The 17,348-nt window shown below is 34.6% G+C and overlaps 1 protein-coding gene across 1 annotated transcript; it reads right to left on the bottom strand.

The window, feature by feature from the left end:
• Positions 1 to 2,320: 2,320 nt before the first annotated feature.
• Positions 2,321 to 15,603, bottom strand: LOC105341165 (transcription factor LBX1). The gene is made up of 2 exons (XM_011447529.4): positions 14,650 to 15,603; positions 2,321 to 3,427 (listed from the first exon to the last, which is right to left on the bottom strand). Exons 1-2 carry the CDS (start codon positions 15,155 to 15,157, stop codon positions 2,952 to 2,954), a joined length of 984 nt encoding a protein of 327 aa, XP_011445831.1. The 5' UTR covers positions 15,158 to 15,603; the 3' UTR covers positions 2,321 to 2,951.
• Positions 15,604 to 17,348: the final 1,745 nt, after the last annotated feature.

The following is a 17,348-nucleotide window of genomic DNA, read 5'->3' as shown; positions in this document are numbered from 1 at the left end:
GCCTTTTTTGTGGAGCTGATACTTTCCCGTTTTCCTGTTTTCAATGATAACTATATCATCATTTTTTATCATGACTCGAGTACAGCAAATTGATCTCAGCCAGCACAAACAGAAATTCATCTCTAATTTCTCCAGCAAACATCCCCTTGTACACATGTATGTAATTATTATAAAGGCATGTATAAAATATACCGCATATTAACCGGCATCCTTGGCTAGCGGCAGAGTTTGTCTTTCATACGCAACATTCCGAGTATTTCGTGAATCCTCTTGAACCCGGGAAAGTTTTGTTTGGGGACTGTCTCGGTGAATTATATCTATAATTTATGTTTCTACTCGCTCGGTATGTCAATCGGAATGATTGATTGACTGATCGGATTAAAGTGACACACAGATCGATTTCTTAATATAGAATTAATCCATAAACCTGTCGATCAAAGTCAATTTCATATTTTAATTTGGTATAAGTTATTGAGCCAATTAGCAAAAATTTATGCGGATGACAAATAAATGAAGGCTGTAATAAAAATTACGTAAATTGTTCATGATATATTATGATTCTGAAAATTATATGAACGTGCTTAACAATTTATATAAGTTACATTTTATGTTTTATTTAATTTAAAGCAGATTGGATGAATTCCCAATAACTTTTTAAAGAAGTCTAAGTACGGTATCTAAATCCTCAACCGAATCATTTTCTACATCAATCCAAATAGTATATAATTATACTATTCATACTGTAAATATATAAAATCTCTCTCTCTCTCTCTCTCTCTCTCTCTCTCTCTCTCTCTCTCTCTCTCTCTCTCTCTCTCTCTCTTCTCTCTCTCTTGTGGAGTATTAATTAAAAATATCACTTATCAGAGTATTTGTCCAAATCCAGGTTTTGTACATTCTCACTCTCTCGAGGTATGTGTAAAATGAAATCTTGCATAGTTTTTGTAACGTTTAATGTATTTCTTTTGAAACGCTTCGTTTAAATTTTTGTTGTTATTTTGAACTTGCGACTCCATATGCAAAATGCTCACAGGAAAGAAAAAAAACCTACTAAATCCTTTACAACTGCGCATAAATTCATTTTAAACATATATAAAAAATAGTTCTATTCTTTATTCTTTTTGTATTGTTCGTGTAATTTATTATTTTCACTCTGAACTTTATCATGACAAGAAAAAAAAACCCATACAAAGCCCAAAAATAAAGATTGGTTAAAGAAATAAAGATTGGTTGATAAAAAACGCATAGAGATAATAAACACATTTGTAGAAATAATAAATGAAAATTATTAATGAATATAAATGAATGAAAAAAAAACCCCAGATACTTGTAGAAAAACGTATAATAAATAAATTAATAGATAATAAATAGATAAATGAATGAATATATAAAAAAAATAAAAAACAGTATAAAAAGTCATTTATTTTCAATTTTGTATATTTATTCAACTTACTGAATTTAATTTTAGGTGAATAATTCAACTATTTGTTTTGTCGTCATTTATTTTTTATTGTTTAAAATATTATTATGTGTTTAAAATATTTAAACGTAGCGTAATCTATACTCAATAAATAAAACCAAACCAGTCATCCCTTTTCATTATATTCAAGAAGGATTAACATGTAATGTGCCATTTGAAACAAACGAGTAAAAATTGAATCATCGCATAAATCTTAAACCGTGACCTTAAACATAAAATGTTGAGCTAGTTAAAAATATCACTATCTTTATGTGGTAGTATAAAGCTTTTTCAAATTATTGTTTTAAAAAGTTGGGTAATCTTTAACAAATTCGTACAGAGTTGTAATACATTTTCAATTTCATCTAATATTAAACTTAGGAAAAAAATGTTCAATGTTGTTGCATTCAGTCTTTCATTTGCCGTTTTATGACTGGCCAATGTGCGCATTATCAGCATACACTGATGTCCAGTAAGTAATTTACTTAGAAGGAAGTGGTAAGTTTCTTGAAGCATGTGTGTCAATCTATTAATAATCAAATTAATAAATTACCAGCTCCACTCATTCTATGATTTATTATTTCTAGGTATGTCCTAGTTTTTTTGTAACAGTTAGAAGAATGCACTAGTTTTCTTTTCCCTTATGGCTCCGTTCAGTTCAATGTGTCTAAATCTAGTTAATAGATTATGTAGATTTTTAAACACATATTGTAACCTCTTGTATATTGTCAATAAATCATGCATTTGGTGTAAATCACCTCGCAGTTTATTGAATATCAATTAATAAAGAAAATTTATGCATTCAATGCGTGATTTTAAAACCTGACTGACTTTCTCATTAGTAAAAACAAGACGACCAGAAATATTTCATATATAATTATATATTTATATGTCCATGATTTCTCATTTACAATCAAATAAAAATTCAGGAACATGATTAGCTGGACTGGCAGAACCACGTGCCGGAACCAGAATTCTCACTTCCGCTAGTGAAAATCTACGTCTCTCACGCTATTGTAGCAACATTGACTCGTGTCATTCTGTGGGGTTGGGGTTCAGAGCAAGAAAATAGCGCGATACAATTTACAGTGTATTGCATACATATCTGTATTAAGACAAAGCGGCATGCAGTTTCTAGATTCCAAATAAGACTTGCAATAGCTATAAAGATCTGATGAAAACTTCGTAAGTCTGCAGCGAGGGTGAGGCGTGTCGGCTACACTCGTTTGACACATGCACTGGACATATCACTAATCTAGTCACAGGCCGTCGACATCCAAGGAAGAACTCGTTCTCCATGGAAGCTCTTTCCACGGACCACTCAGGGGTTCAGAGTCTATATCAGTCCTAAGGAGGCTGCCTTCCGTAACATTAACAGAAAAGCAAATTGATACGAGACTGGGAGAAGATGGCACATTTTGGGATATGTAAATAAATCAAACTGAACCTTTTACGGACGAAACCAGTTAAGAGCACAGCTTATGCCGTCACATCAGGGTGAATGTATCTCCATGTCAATATCCGAACAATCGTCCTTTTCCGAAGCATTTTCTGCCTCACTTTCGGAAGTCCTCTGCACTTTTGGAGGTGAGGGCTCACAATCGTCTTCATCGGCCGACCGCGACACATCGGGATCGGGATCCGTAGTGAATGACCTTTCGGACTCATCACCGTCCTTTATGGAAGAAGTTTTCAGAATTTGTGTTGCAGTAACGTCATTTTTCAATTCCTCTAGATCGCGTTTCAACTTGGCCCTGCGATTTTGAAACCATGTGATCACTTGAGCATTTGATAGTCCGAGATTTTGCGCGATTTCATCCCTGTCGGCCGGCGTGAGGTACTTCTGATACAAGAAACGTTTCTCCAGCTCATAGATCTGTTGGTTGGTGAACGCTGTTCGGGATTTTCGACGTTTTTTCGGCGGTTGGTGTTTTCCAAATAAGGCTGCTTGTTCTCTTCGTTTTGCTTCTGCAAAAGAAATAAAGAAATAATAAAATTTTACGTTAATCTTAGTCTCGTTCAACCAGACGCTCGGCTGTCTCCGTAAATCTCCGACGAGCAGAGAGTCTGGTAAAGCGTCACGTTGATAACCACTACCGATAGGGGGCGCTGATTTAGTTTCATTTTGAATCGTGGTTAAAGATTTGTGTGATATACAGTACTTTATTTTTTTGCCGTGAAAATTATGGAACTTACGTCAATTTAGTCTTATACTATATTTTTGCTTTTCATAGACTCATTAACATGATTAAACATGGCTGAACTTAAGTTCGACGAAGCGGTGAATGTTTGTTTACAACCTTGACAGCTATAAAATAGATGAATTATTGGTTTTACCCTATCCCGTAAGGTAACACTGCAAATAAATCCTTTCCATTTATAACCGTTTTTAAACTTTCCAGTCGTAGATCTTTCAGTTTAAACGGCAAAATCGTTTGCTTCTGTCATTGTTTACATGTTATAGGAGGTGTGTTTCTTTCAACCAATCAAATTCAATACCAGGATTTTGGTAAGCCTCGTTTTGACGTTACAAACATTAACGTGACGCTTTACCAGACTCTCTGCTCGTCGGAGATTTACGGAGACAGCCGAGCGTCTGGTTGAACGAGACTACGTTAATCTTAAAATCGTCCATTTTTGCGTGAAATTCAATTTTTTGTCAGCCATTTAATGTCAAATGTCTCACAATGATACAGCGTGATGTATGAATTATTATCAATGAGGATTTACGGAACGTGTCAAAAGGGATAATTTGATATAAGAATGATTATAATTATTTATAACGTAACCAAATACACATCATATATAGTAAACCAAGATTGTCTTCGTCTGGATCAACGCGTCATAAAATTTCATACTTCTTCCCAGGTTTAATGGGGCTCTAATGTACTCGATTTCACTCTGAGGGAACGAGTGTTCCCTACCTGTCCATCTGATAAGACAGCTTTTGCTCGTATGACTAAAAACAAGATTGGAACTCCATTCAAGGGAAGAGGAAGGACATTTTAATTAGTTCATAAATCAGAAGGTGTTGAAGTATTTTATTTGAATATAAAATTGGGAACAAAACCTTCAAAAATCTGGGACATTTGGGCATTGTTTGGGAAGATAATTGCAACTTGGGATGTCAAAGGTTTAGAGTCCTAAGTGATGATATCAACAGATGTGTGAGGTCTTTAAAAAGTATCTCTGATATAAAGAATAGTCGTGATTTTTTTTCCTCCTAAGTTATGATAAAATCTACGTCATTTGACGACGAAAATGAGATTTGCGCACTACAAAAATTGTTGTACTATTAGTATTTTTTATATTAAATTATGAACAGCATCGGAAATAAACATGTCAACTTGTTGAGATTCCAGTGAAAATAAGCATGTGCGTTCATATTGTTTTGTCACCATTAATTAAAAAAAGTTTATTACTGTATTCAAATTGAATAAAATTTCTTTGTTCTGGTCATATTACTCTACAAAAACTGCCGAAGCGTTAGGAATATATTTCAATTTTAATGATAGCAAGGTTGCGAGAATGCCCTAAGCCGCACATGCTTTGCATATAGAATTGAAAATTAACGCACTCTGCCGATAATCTGTCAAGCTTCTACTTAGCCACTGCTAGAGCTTCGATTTTTATTCCCTCACCGGCACAACAATGCAATATGCCTTTGGTTGACACTATCGTATGCACAACAAACATACGCAACCTAACCGTGGATTTAAGGCGGCCATTATTATGCAAAAGATCGCTACCGGGCCAAAGGTCTCTCCGTGCCAGTGGCGAGATTTTAACGAGAACGCGATCTGCTTTCAAAAGATCACAATTCCTGACATTAGAACGCCGGTTTGATGTCACTATTTATCAAAGCTCGCTCTCCAGTGAATTTTAAAGCCAATAAACACAAGAAAGCTTCTCCAGAAGGGCCCGCTTTCTGTTCCCGCTTTCTGTTACCTGGTGCATTCTAATTAGCCATTGTTCTAGCTCTTCTATTTGTCAACCGTTCAAAAATCGCGCCCGATCAGGTATTTCTCTTAGTTTATATATATTTCCGGTAGTTTCAGCTTCATTCAGGCAACCCTGACCACGAGAAGCGCTGATGCTGTACTAAGTAAATTGAAATGGTACATAAAATGTCAACAGAACAAACAGGTGAAAATAACGACAAAACTGCGTGTAAGCGGTGAATGTTTATAATGTATTGCTGTGGAAGCCGTATGTTTTACATACTGTTTGAATCCTGCAATAAATTATAGAACGATGTCTCTAATCAACTGTCGGGAATCTTGATAGAGAATGTCATTTCTGTCATTGTGTGCATGCTAAACGGTTTCGTACTTCAATGAGAAAGGCCGTTTTAAATGCAAACCGCATGTCATTTTCATGTAAATGGTGAGGAGTTCCGAGTGCCAAGGGTCAGACTAAATCCCGCTAGGGATAGATTTTCCTCTTGTGATTGTCATACTAACGACATGTAAATATAACGAGAGATGGTTTTCTAATAATGGAGAGGGCTTTTCAAGTCACGCCGGCCCATTAATTGTAATTAAGTAGTCCTTAAATTATTTCGTAATATTAACAAGTCCTTTTTTGATTCATGGGATATGTCAAATAACAAGACATACGGTGCTCGACTTCAGAAGCATAGAAACTAGATATGATAGTTGCTCAAGTGATTTAAAAAACAAAATTTATGTCTAAAACGAAATGAACACTCTCATTAATCGCTAGCCAACACATGTGAAGTTTAATAAATTATATTATTTTCTTAATCAAATGTCAAATTTATCAATGAGTCATTAGCAAAATAATAATAGTAACGATTGCAAGTATTCTGCACAGTCCTTGTTATGTACAATTCATAATGAAAAAATTAAAATGTCCGCATATATTTATTGTGGACACCTACTTTAATTTTATTTTTTCTTTAGCTGGAAAATAATTCCACTGATTTAAAAAGCCTACATTTGATTTGTTAAAAATAATTTTATTTATATATAATTATTAATTCATTTATTTAGTTTTATTAATGTGTGTATTTTTTTTTTGTATTCTACAAAAGCATTATTACAGGAATTTGCGGTAATGTATTGATAATCAGATAAACATTCGAGAGAAAAAACTGACTAATTGACACATCAAAGTCCCCGGTTTTCTACAACTAAATGTTATACCACCAGTACGAGTCATTTCTCCAATCTGCAGTGATGGACGCTGACTTATCGCATGCTGATGTACGCCCATCAATCTGTGTGCAATCGGATAGGAATTGAAAACTCACTTAATTAAGGTGATTAATTAACGAAGATTGGTGGAAATCTAATGAAGGATTTAATACTTGACGAATTGTTCGATTAACTTCGGAAATATTCGTCATTCGAAACTCATTCAGAGAGAATTTATCAAAGAAAAATAGAAAAGATTGCAGTTTAAAAAGGAATAGAAATGTAAAATACCTAAAAAAAAAAGAAGAAAATCTGTAAACTATACTTTAATTTATTTTTGTTTTGTATTCTATCTCTTGTATTTGAAAATAAATAATTCAGAAAATGACAAATATTAGTGTTGGTTGTAGGAATTGAATAAATACCTATTTACAGGAAACCTTCGCTGCCTATTTACAGGAAGCCTTCGCTACTCATTAAACAATGAAGTCTTAATGTGCAAAAAAGCCGCATTTACCTACGGAGAGCGCGATTTTTTCTACCGCTGACCGCGGCTTTGTGGGGGGAGGGTCGAGCGCCTGACCGCTGTGTTACTGTCAGTAACTGGCCGGTGTAAATATTTGTGATAGTTTACCGGTTAGGCTGGCTTGATTGACGGGAAGCTCGTTTGTTACGATGATTAGACCAGATCGGCTGCCAATAAGAATCGTTCTCGTAATTTATCACCATCGCCCAGTAATGACCTAAACATATAGAAATGTTTAAACCAAAATACTGTCACTTTGTATGCCGTTTAAATACATGCCGATGTAATCGGTCCATGATAGATCAGAAGATCGGCAATTATACCAGCAACATAGGTTTATCTATTTTATTACATAAAAATCTTTTTGTGTGTTATCAAATGTTGATGCAATTTTATAAATTTTTATTTCATGATTTTTCTCCCCCTCAAAGCATTTACTTGTAGATTTCTACAAAGTCTGTGGATCTTCAAAGCATGCCTATTATTTTATTTGTTGTGTACAGAGCGGTTTCCTTTGATCTTGAAAAGCAACAAGATTTATTGTTTAATTTCCTATTTAAAATTCATATTTCTTGTTAAGGTTGTTAAATAACTCAGCGAACAGACGTTTTATTTTGATAAATGTTGACAACTGAAGAAGCGGCTAAACTGAAATGCCGGATTAAAACTTCACTATGTTGTCTTCCAATTTTTAAGTTTGCCGTATAATATCTTATTTGTTCTACTGCACAAAAACTATCACAAAAGAATGATTTGGATTAAATCTTCAAGAATCATTCAGATTTAAAAATATCATTACAAAATAGACAGTTAAAAAGGGCAAATAACAAAAATAGACAATATTGTCGATTGTCTAATTTAATTTGTGAGAAAAAAAAATGAAAAAAGAAATTACAGACGAAAAACAAATAAAAGCCGCAGGAAGCATTAGACGATGAAAAGTGAGATATCCGAGTGATGTCATGTTTTACGATTTTTACACGGGTTCAACAGATCAGGTAGTTAGCTTGGTGTCAGAAGTCGCGCCGGCCTCACCGATAAGCAGTCATCCTGATGTCGGCCAGGGGCTTATACAAACAGGGGTCCACAGGCCAAAAATATGAAATAATCTTCATTACCATCATATCTGTGTCATCTTTATGAAATTTTTTTTTTTTTAAAATGTATGTGCAATCTTGAGAGAGAGAGAGAGAGAGAGAGAGAGAGAGAGAGAGAGAGAGAGAGAGATATTTTAAATAATTACTATTCTCCGAGGAATTACTATTCCCTAGATATACATTTTACTATCGAAACCCCTCAGTAATGAACCAAATCACAAAGGTCGGTTCTGACCCAACAAGTCTCGATCTTTAATAGGTCTGTCATTCAAACCCCCCAAAATCCTCTCTGTCTTGCCCATCACAGTGGTATGTAAACCATTTCCTTCAAGAATCTTCTGACATTGATCATACAAGCGGTAATTAATGTTCAACCTTAATGAAGCTATCAAGGGGCGAGAACTGCAAATCAAACAAATACTGTTCGGCCCCAGTAGAGAAACCTATAGATTTTCGAACTGCAACGGGTGAAGTGTTTTCTAGATAGCAACGGCATTGGCTAATTAATGTCAGTAATAGATGCCTACACGATCAACAGAATCAGATAAAAGTTCGCAATGTGCAGACATCCTGATTAAGACACTGTTAAATACGATGGCAAATGAAGTCTAGTTAGTTAGTTGTCACACGGACTGATATATACAGGAATAAGCCTCTATCCGTCGGCCTCGTTAAAAATAAATTACATTTCTGTAAAAGTAAAATTTCTTTGTCTACTTTACATTTTATCTGTGTGATTTAGGCTTGAAAGTTTCTGGTCCCCATAGAATGCTTGAGCGGGTAGATCTACCGCGACCTGATCACACAAGTAGCAATGTTGGGAGTAAAATCGTAAATCTTCGATTAAAATCCAGAATGAATAAGGTAAACACCGAAATTCATTGATAAAAAAAGCGTCATAATATAAAATATCCAATATCCCAAACTCAAATTACCCTCGTTCTCAACTTATTTTACCCTCAACAGGCTGCGATAAAATCAACGTTTAAGAATTTATAAAGAAGCATTCATTTTGGCTAACCATCTCTCATAGCAAACTGTGCGATTGCGACTGATCTACGACTGATCTACGATTGGCCGAAGTCATTTTCCTTTATGGATTTCAGTCAATTATAGGTTTGCTCGATTTTCCCTAAGTAATGTATGTATGATAATAGAGAAGGCTGGTTTCGTTTGGACGAAGTTTAATGCGATCAGGTGTCCGTTTGAGGGGTTAATTACGTGCGGAAAATGAAAAGAAGCAGAAAAAATCGTACAACTTGTATCGTCTTCAAAGGGAGCAGGGTGTGTAATTTTACGGATGTGCATTAATGGTTTTAACACGGAGGCACTAGACGGAAAAACCTATGTTGCAGTATTTTAACTAGCCTGAACCATCAATCGCTCGCCAAAGTTTGGAGCAGGAAAGAAACTCTTTGATTGGTTTGCAATTGGCGTAACACTGTCTTTCGCGTGCAAACATTATTTTGATTTTTTAAGCGTTTTGTCCGAAATACAATACAAAAGTGAAATATGTAGTCTTCACAACTTTCTGTCATGCCAGTAATCAAAGGATAAAAGTCATCTTCGCCATTTCAAATTACTGCACACAATACAAAACTTCCTCGAAATCAAAGACTAAGCTTTAGCCCAAGAAATCTGTAAGCAGACCTCGCGAAGGCATAAAACAGTTTCCCGTACTAAATATATAGCATTCGGTCATAAAACCGGGTATATGTTTCGTTAATTGGGCTATTTATTTGTCGTAAAAAGACAGAGTGTTGGTATATTAAATGTATAAAGTGTCGCTGTGACAGCAATATGAATATTATTACCCCAACTTGGAGCGGGTAGTTCTTTGTGTTTCGTGACGTCATAAAGCGGCTTGAAGACCCAGATGAAATGATGACTAGGGGTTGCCGACATTTACGGGAGCAGCAATCATAGTTTTATGATCTTCTTCCTTTCAATTTTGAGCTCTAAAATGTATATCTATGATCACAAAAATTTTATGTATGTTTGATAACGAGAAGAGTGTAGAGTCTGCGGCCGGGGTTTTTCTGATATAATGTCGTTTGTCGAACATAAAAACTTTGCGAAACCAACACTAAAACGTTTTATTTCAAAATAAAAACTCAGAAGAAAAACAACCCAGCTCAAGAGCTATACAGAAAGCAGTTTGGCTACATTGTAGAGCAATAAAATTGTTAATTGGTCGTTATACATTGTGTGGAAAATAATGAAATATGCAGTGTGACAGACTAAATTGAAAGAAGAAGCAGCATTTGGTTAAAATTACAAATATCCGCCACTGAGGGATAGATAATTGACTCGTTTTTATATAAAATGACCATAAAAGTCACCCGAATGAACAACCCAAACAAAACATGGCGAGGCAATCTGAAATATTATTTACGCAATATGTATTGTGTAATGATCTTTAACGAAGAAACACAATGGCGTTCTGAATAGATTTCAATAAAAATGTCAACAGACACAAACAAGATTAAACTGTAAGTCTCTGGACTGTAGTTTTGTTTAGATTGGAGGAAAGGTTCTGCGGGAGTTTCTGAATTGCATACTTTATGTTGTGGTAATTCGCTAAAACAGCCATGTGCATCATCAACAGTTATCGGATGAGTGGTGTTAACAATAGCGATGTTGATTGTGATGACGATGGTAGAAGTCATGATGATGATGAAGTAAACGCCCGAAACGGGACAACATTAGAAGAGAGCAAAAAAAAAAAGGACCAAGATTTGCTAGAAAACCAATTAGAACCACACAAAAGGATCAGTCCAATGACAGACAACATCAGAATCAGTGTTGTTTCAATATTCAGTTTTCTTTTCTTCTTATTTATTTATTTATTTTTTTTTGGGGGGGGGGGCATTATTCATTTAAAAATTTGAACTCTTTTAACATTTTTGTAATGAGCATAAATCTTCGCGTTATAAAGATTTATTGTGAACCAAATCATTAAATGAAATATTGAGTAATAAATTTACTAGTCTCAATAATGTGTAGGTTTTTATGATGGGGTTCATTCATGAATCACATGCTTAACGTATCGACGACGGGCCGTTATTAATTTTAAAAACCGACCTGTCATTTTTCACGTGTGAGTTTTATAAAAAGCTGTGTTCTGATAATTAATTTTCTACAATCTCATTATCTTATATAAATATTTATTATTCTTTAACCCTTGTCAACTGCTGCAAAAATCCCCTTTGATTGATTTTAATGTGACAGGGCTCATTATTCATAAATTAAAATAATATCAACACGTGAAACGCATGGCAAACTTTTTTCAATTACTAGCAAACAACATTATGTCTTCTGTGTTTATTTTACATTGTAATGCTTCTTCATGCAGCAAAATGCAGTTGCAAATGCATTTATGTTTAAAAATAGATATATTGAGAGTAGCTATATAGATATTAATGCACGGAACCATTTAGCCCGACAGGGGTCAAAATGGGGTCATTTTCTGAAAAATTAATTTTCATAAGATAATACAGATGGGCCCGCTAGGCAGTATAAACATGCATTTTCACTTTTGATGTGAGAGTCTAAAACGTAAATTAGGCATTCAACTCGTTTTATTGGATTTTTTGTCCATTCTTCACTAATAGCATCTAAAAGTACACCTACGCCTCTAAAAAAAATTCACATTAAAAATTCTGACCTCAAAAATATTTTGGACCAGAATAAAGATGCTGGTTAGTATTTTGTGTAATTTCTCTGCATTGCATCCCAGCCGATCCTTCTAATTAACTTTCCTCTAATCTTGGAAGGGAAAACCAGAGACAAAGGAATCGAGGATTTCCCCCTAAATCCCCGAACACGGTAGAGACTAATTAGCGATGGAGATCTGTTACGTTGGGGGCCCCCATTAAAGACAGAGGTGCTCAATTTTTAATTTTTCATCATCAGATACACCTTGAGAGCCACTGGACGGGTCAACAAACCCTGTGATCGGGATCAGCCCGCGGTTTTTGATGCGGTTTAATCCGATTTCTTCATCTTTTTCCTATTTTAAATAATTAATCAACACCATTTGCAGGCAGATTTCTCAATCTGATTTTGCGACCTGATCTAGCAGTTATATTTGCTGATTTTTAGCACGTTGATTTCTAAAAAAATTCATTCATCCCGCAACTCGTGATTAGAATTTTCAAAGCAGTCATTTATTCTTTTAAATTTTAAACACAAATGTAGTACAATAGTTTCCAAAACTGTAGAAAAATATACAACTCGGCAATAACTTCTATCATAAGTCTTATTTAATCATCTATAAAGATGTGCTAAATTTTACGAGATATGTACTAAGAAAAAATGCGTAATCTAAGGTATAAAGGTTAAACTTTCAAATTTGATAATATATCTTATTATGCATGCAAAAATTATTGTAGAAATGTAAACTTTGAAATAATGTGTATGCCCGAGAGCTAAAAGTAATGTACTAACTAGGTATACTAATTATTGCAGAAGGTGTTGATTTATTTAATGTACCAAACAATAACTTCATCAATCTAGTAATTCAAAAACATATTTGAAAATGTAGAAAATGCGGGAAAAAATATAAATTGAAATAACTAGCAAATGTATGATTAATTGCGAAGAAGCTGTGTAAGGTGAATTAAGATTGCGTTATTTTTTTTTTTAAATATTTGATCAAATTTTACGAAGCATTTCTGTTGATTATGCAAACATATTTTACATCCGTAATTTTGATTTAACATCCTGAAAATTATTATCAATATTTTGGAGAACATTATAGAAATGAATAAGTAGTCTAAATACAATTTTGTTAAGGACATAATCCACTATGTATGATTAATATATCTAAAGCTTTTTAATTTTGGCTAGTTGACCTAAATTTGTATTAAAGCATGTCTCATCGTGGTTTAATCAGGAATATTAAGCAAATATTTACATTTTTTTCATTAAAAAGATAACAATTCTAGAGTAATGTAAAAGTCACAGCTCCTGTTAAAATCGAGTGTTTTGGGTCATCATTAGCATTGATTCCGAGGGAATGTGGGGGACATGTTCGTTATAAAGAAGACGTCGGACATCGGACGGCGGCCGATAACTTAAGTGACAGGGGTGGTAATGTTGGTAATGGACCTTCTCGCCTCGGACCCAATCTCATTTGTAATGAGACAAGCTGAAGCTAGACCACTTTTACGCCTAATTGCGCTTTTTTCTGATGTGAGCTGACCAATGCCCAGCTGGGAGCCACAAGTTTGTTCTCGCCGGAATCCTAGCAAACATCATGTTACAAGAATTCTTCTCAAAGGAGAACGGTTTCAGACCCGGACACATTCTTTGTAGAACGTCTTTTTCACTTTCATAAATCATTTTCTCGCCAATTTAGCCTTCTTTGATACGGTTGTAAAGATGGGATAAATTGATTATGTAGGACATGACTTTAAACGAACTGCCCCCTGGCTTTTAAAGAAAAAGCAATTGATACATGCGAGAACCCGTGTCTGTTACGTAATGACATATTAACAACACCTTTGCATCAAATAGTTTAAATATTTTGCCGATGAAAAATTTAAATTTATGACTTTGGAAAATTAATTTTTACGCCATAAAATTTTTATTTTAAATCCATCCTTCAAAAGAAAAAAACCGACTAAAACTCGGGCAATAAATGTTGTTTCTTTTAATCCCGATAATCTTTCGAAACGTTCTTCTGATATTAAGAGATCTTAATCCTTTCTTTGATGACTTAATGTCATAAAAATTAAACGTTTGTACGTCAATCTAATTAGAAAAACAATGAATTAAAATGATTACGAATTTTTTCTTATTTTTTGTTAATATTAAAAATTAAATACCACACATTGTACTTTTAGAGGGAAATATTAATACTAAAATAGGTCTACAATCGTCAAAGAATATTTTTCATCATTTGGAAAACTTATTTTGTTTTTAATATAGAATCGTGGTTGACGCAACATGTTAATTCAAAGAAGACAGTACAAAATAATTAAACAAAACGAGTATAAAGACCTATTTAGTGAGTGTAATTTTACACATAAAACGCGTTAGAAGATATCTCATGGAACATAAAATCAAATAATAAAGGGTTTTGACGAGATTTAATGAATTTGCTTTGTAATCAATAATTTCAAAACTATTAATTTCATAATTTTTTCCTGATACTGAAACTCTAGATATTTTCCTCTGATTTTGTAATAGAAAGGGAAATGACTAAGATGGAAGTTATAATAATTATTTTAAGCATTTATCATTTCTTAGAAGTTGTTGTTACAGTGCTTGTTTCTTGTTTTTCGTGATTTTTCAAACATTTAAAAATAAAAACAATATCAGAAATAAATATTTCAGAATTTGTTAGATCCAAAACGAGGAAAACTACTGATAAAACCCCGGTCAAAGCAAACTGGACCCTACCTGCAGTCTCCGCTGTTTCTAGACCTTCGAAGGTTTTGTTGGCCATCTTCATGAGAGCGTCTAGGGGCGAATCGTTCTGGAGGAGGGGCAGGGAGGGCTCGTCGTCCTCAACATTGATCTCCTCCTCGTCTGAGGAGCACTCACTATCCCTCCCAGGACTGTGTCTCGAGTCCCAGGGCCTCACAATGCTCCTCACGTTGTTGTTGTTGTTGAGATTTCTTTGAGCCTGGTGTCTCCGGTTTGCATTGTTATTATTTCCTCCGAGAATGTCGGAAATACTGAAAGAGGTGAATGGTTTATTTGGGTTCCTCGGGGGTCCCACCTGCACCATGGCCAGCTTCCGCAGTGCTTCGTACTGGTCCCGGATGCTTTCCGCTGAATCCACGCGAGGAGGTGCGGACATGTTTTTCATTGGATTTGATTTTTTGTATTTTCTTTTCTTTACACAGAATTTGTAGGTCCTTCGAAATTTTCTGTTCCTTTGAAATAGATCGTTAATTACACACATTAATTAAAACTGCATTGCTTGTCACTGACTCTTCATTTCGTTTAATAAGGTGAGATTTGTATACTGTTCACCTAATAGTAATAGGTTCTGCCCAAGTCGAGGCTCACGCGCTGACGAGCATTTGACTGACAGGGCGGTGGAGCGTGTCGTCTGCTGGTTCTACACCCAAAAGGTAAATTAAGCCACACAGAGGCGTGAAAACATCATAAACCGTGTCAATCCAACAAACGTCTTCAAGCCATAACAATACTTATCATATCAATTTTGATACAAATATTTCCCCGGAAATGTTATTTTTTCAGTATAGGTTAACGTTGCGAAATTTCGAGTTAAATTTGCACCAAAGCACTGTCCTTCTGAAACACTTTTGCAGAACAATATTTTGGCCAAAATGTTATCTTGAATACATTTTTGTTGATAAGATCGTTTTTAGAAAATAAGAAAAGTTTGAAGTAAAACTGAGATTTATAGGAATTGAGTCGGCCGACATTTACACTACAAGGAGGAGGAGAGAGAAGCCGAGTCAGCGACCAATTGCAATCTTGTTCCAGCACTGTACGCAGACGCGGTCGTCCCCCCGCTAACTCTCGTCCCGATGTCTAATTACATCGCTAGGTCCGCGCCGATACAGCTGCAATTAAATTAGAGAATATTTTGGACTTTTTCAATGATCAGTTACATTTAAACGATGAAATTAATGACCATTCATTGACGGCTTTATGACATAGCTATATGCGCCATCATTGGCACAAGTTGAAATTTATCACAACTTTATAACAACGTCGCAAGCTGTTCACCAAATTCCCCCATAAGCCTTTGTCCAAAAGTACACATTTAAATTTGATCAATTCTATGATTTTATTTTCGATTTCCCGTAAACTGAGTATGAATAAATTAATAAATACGATATAACCTGGAAATACGAGATATGGTCCAAAGTAGGTCAATCGTGGCCTTCATTTGCATGTAAATGAATTGTTTGCTGCGGTTTTTGGACCCTTTGTTACGTAACGACTGTCCCGTATATTGCACAATAAAGACAAACATGGCTACCCGTAACAAATCTGTGCATGGACTAAACATTGGTCTCTTCTTATTTTGGTAAGTCGTATTATATATTTATTGAAAAAAAATGCCTGATTAACTTTGCTGAAGTGTCCCTTGTTTAGAGTATACAAATGTTTAAATAATTATTTTTTTGGAAAACACAAAAGCAACAGTAAACTTCGGTTAAGAATTCAAATTGTGTCACACGCCTTGTTTATAGAAAGGTAAAAAGAACACATTATTGTAGGAACCGATATTTTAGTATTTTTTTCTGTGGTTTTTCGAATTTTAATTTCGAAGATGGCACGAAAAGATTTTCTGTGTTAATGACAATTTTGTTTACTCCATAAAGTTTTCGCTTAAACCAAAGAAGCCTGCTGTAGTCAACACTGGTAGTTAGGGTCGCTTTATAAAAAAAAATAAATAAAGTGTTGATGCGCCATGAAGGGACAGGAAAATCTATTTTCTTTTTTCTTCTTTTTAATTTTCCAGTTTTGACATAAATATTCCTCATAAAGTCATAGAAGGGAATGCTGATATCGGGTTAAAACGACATAATTAAGGGTTGAGGACTCGACTGGTTTATCACCCCGCTGCCTCCCTCAAATTATAACTCTAATAAGCATCAAAACTAGAAAAAGAAGGCTTACAAAGTCAACCAAGCCGGCAGATTCTGCTATCTTTTTGGTCTGACCGATTAAACATCGTTAACAGCCACGTTGGAAGAATATTTTCTCACTAACATCAAAGTACCTGCTTTTTAAGTTGCCTATCTTCTTCAAATCTGTACACTTTAGTTTAGGGATATTTCCACTGTGTTTGTTAATTTTTCATTCTTGAAATATTTCGTAAATTTTTGAAATACGTGTAGAATTAAATAGAATTTGCTGGAGACTATTTTTAGTTTGATTTCACACTCAGAATCAATTCTAATACCAGCCATTAACCCAGAAAACAAGAGCCGATAAATACCTGCACAAATATTTCATAAATTAAGAAATGATTTTGTCTTTATTATATTACCATCATGATGGATTCCCTCCATCGCATTTGTAAATGAAAAATTAATTGATTTTTGAGTCAGGGAAGGCAAAACAATTTCCTCATCATTTTCCAGTGAAATATGATTTTCTGGACAAACAAG

Source organism: Magallana gigas, chromosome 8 (assembly GCF_963853765.1).
Source record: "Magallana gigas chromosome 8, xbMagGiga1.1, whole genome shotgun sequence".
In the NCBI taxonomy this organism is placed as follows: domain Eukaryota; kingdom Metazoa; phylum Mollusca; class Bivalvia; order Ostreida; family Ostreidae; genus Magallana; species Magallana gigas.
This window is presented reverse-complemented; position numbering and strand designations above follow the sequence as displayed.

Excerpts from the sequence above, each read along its gene's own strand:
- LOC105341165 (XM_011447529.4), bottom strand. The coding sequence starts at position 15,157 with ATGTGTGTAATTAACGATCTATTTCAAAGGAACAGAAAATTTCGAAGG. Across the intron at positions 3,428-14,649 it reads AGAAACAGCGGAGACTGCAG|AAGCAAAACGAAGAGAACAA; the intron begins GTAGGGTCCAGT and ends TTTCTTTTGCAG.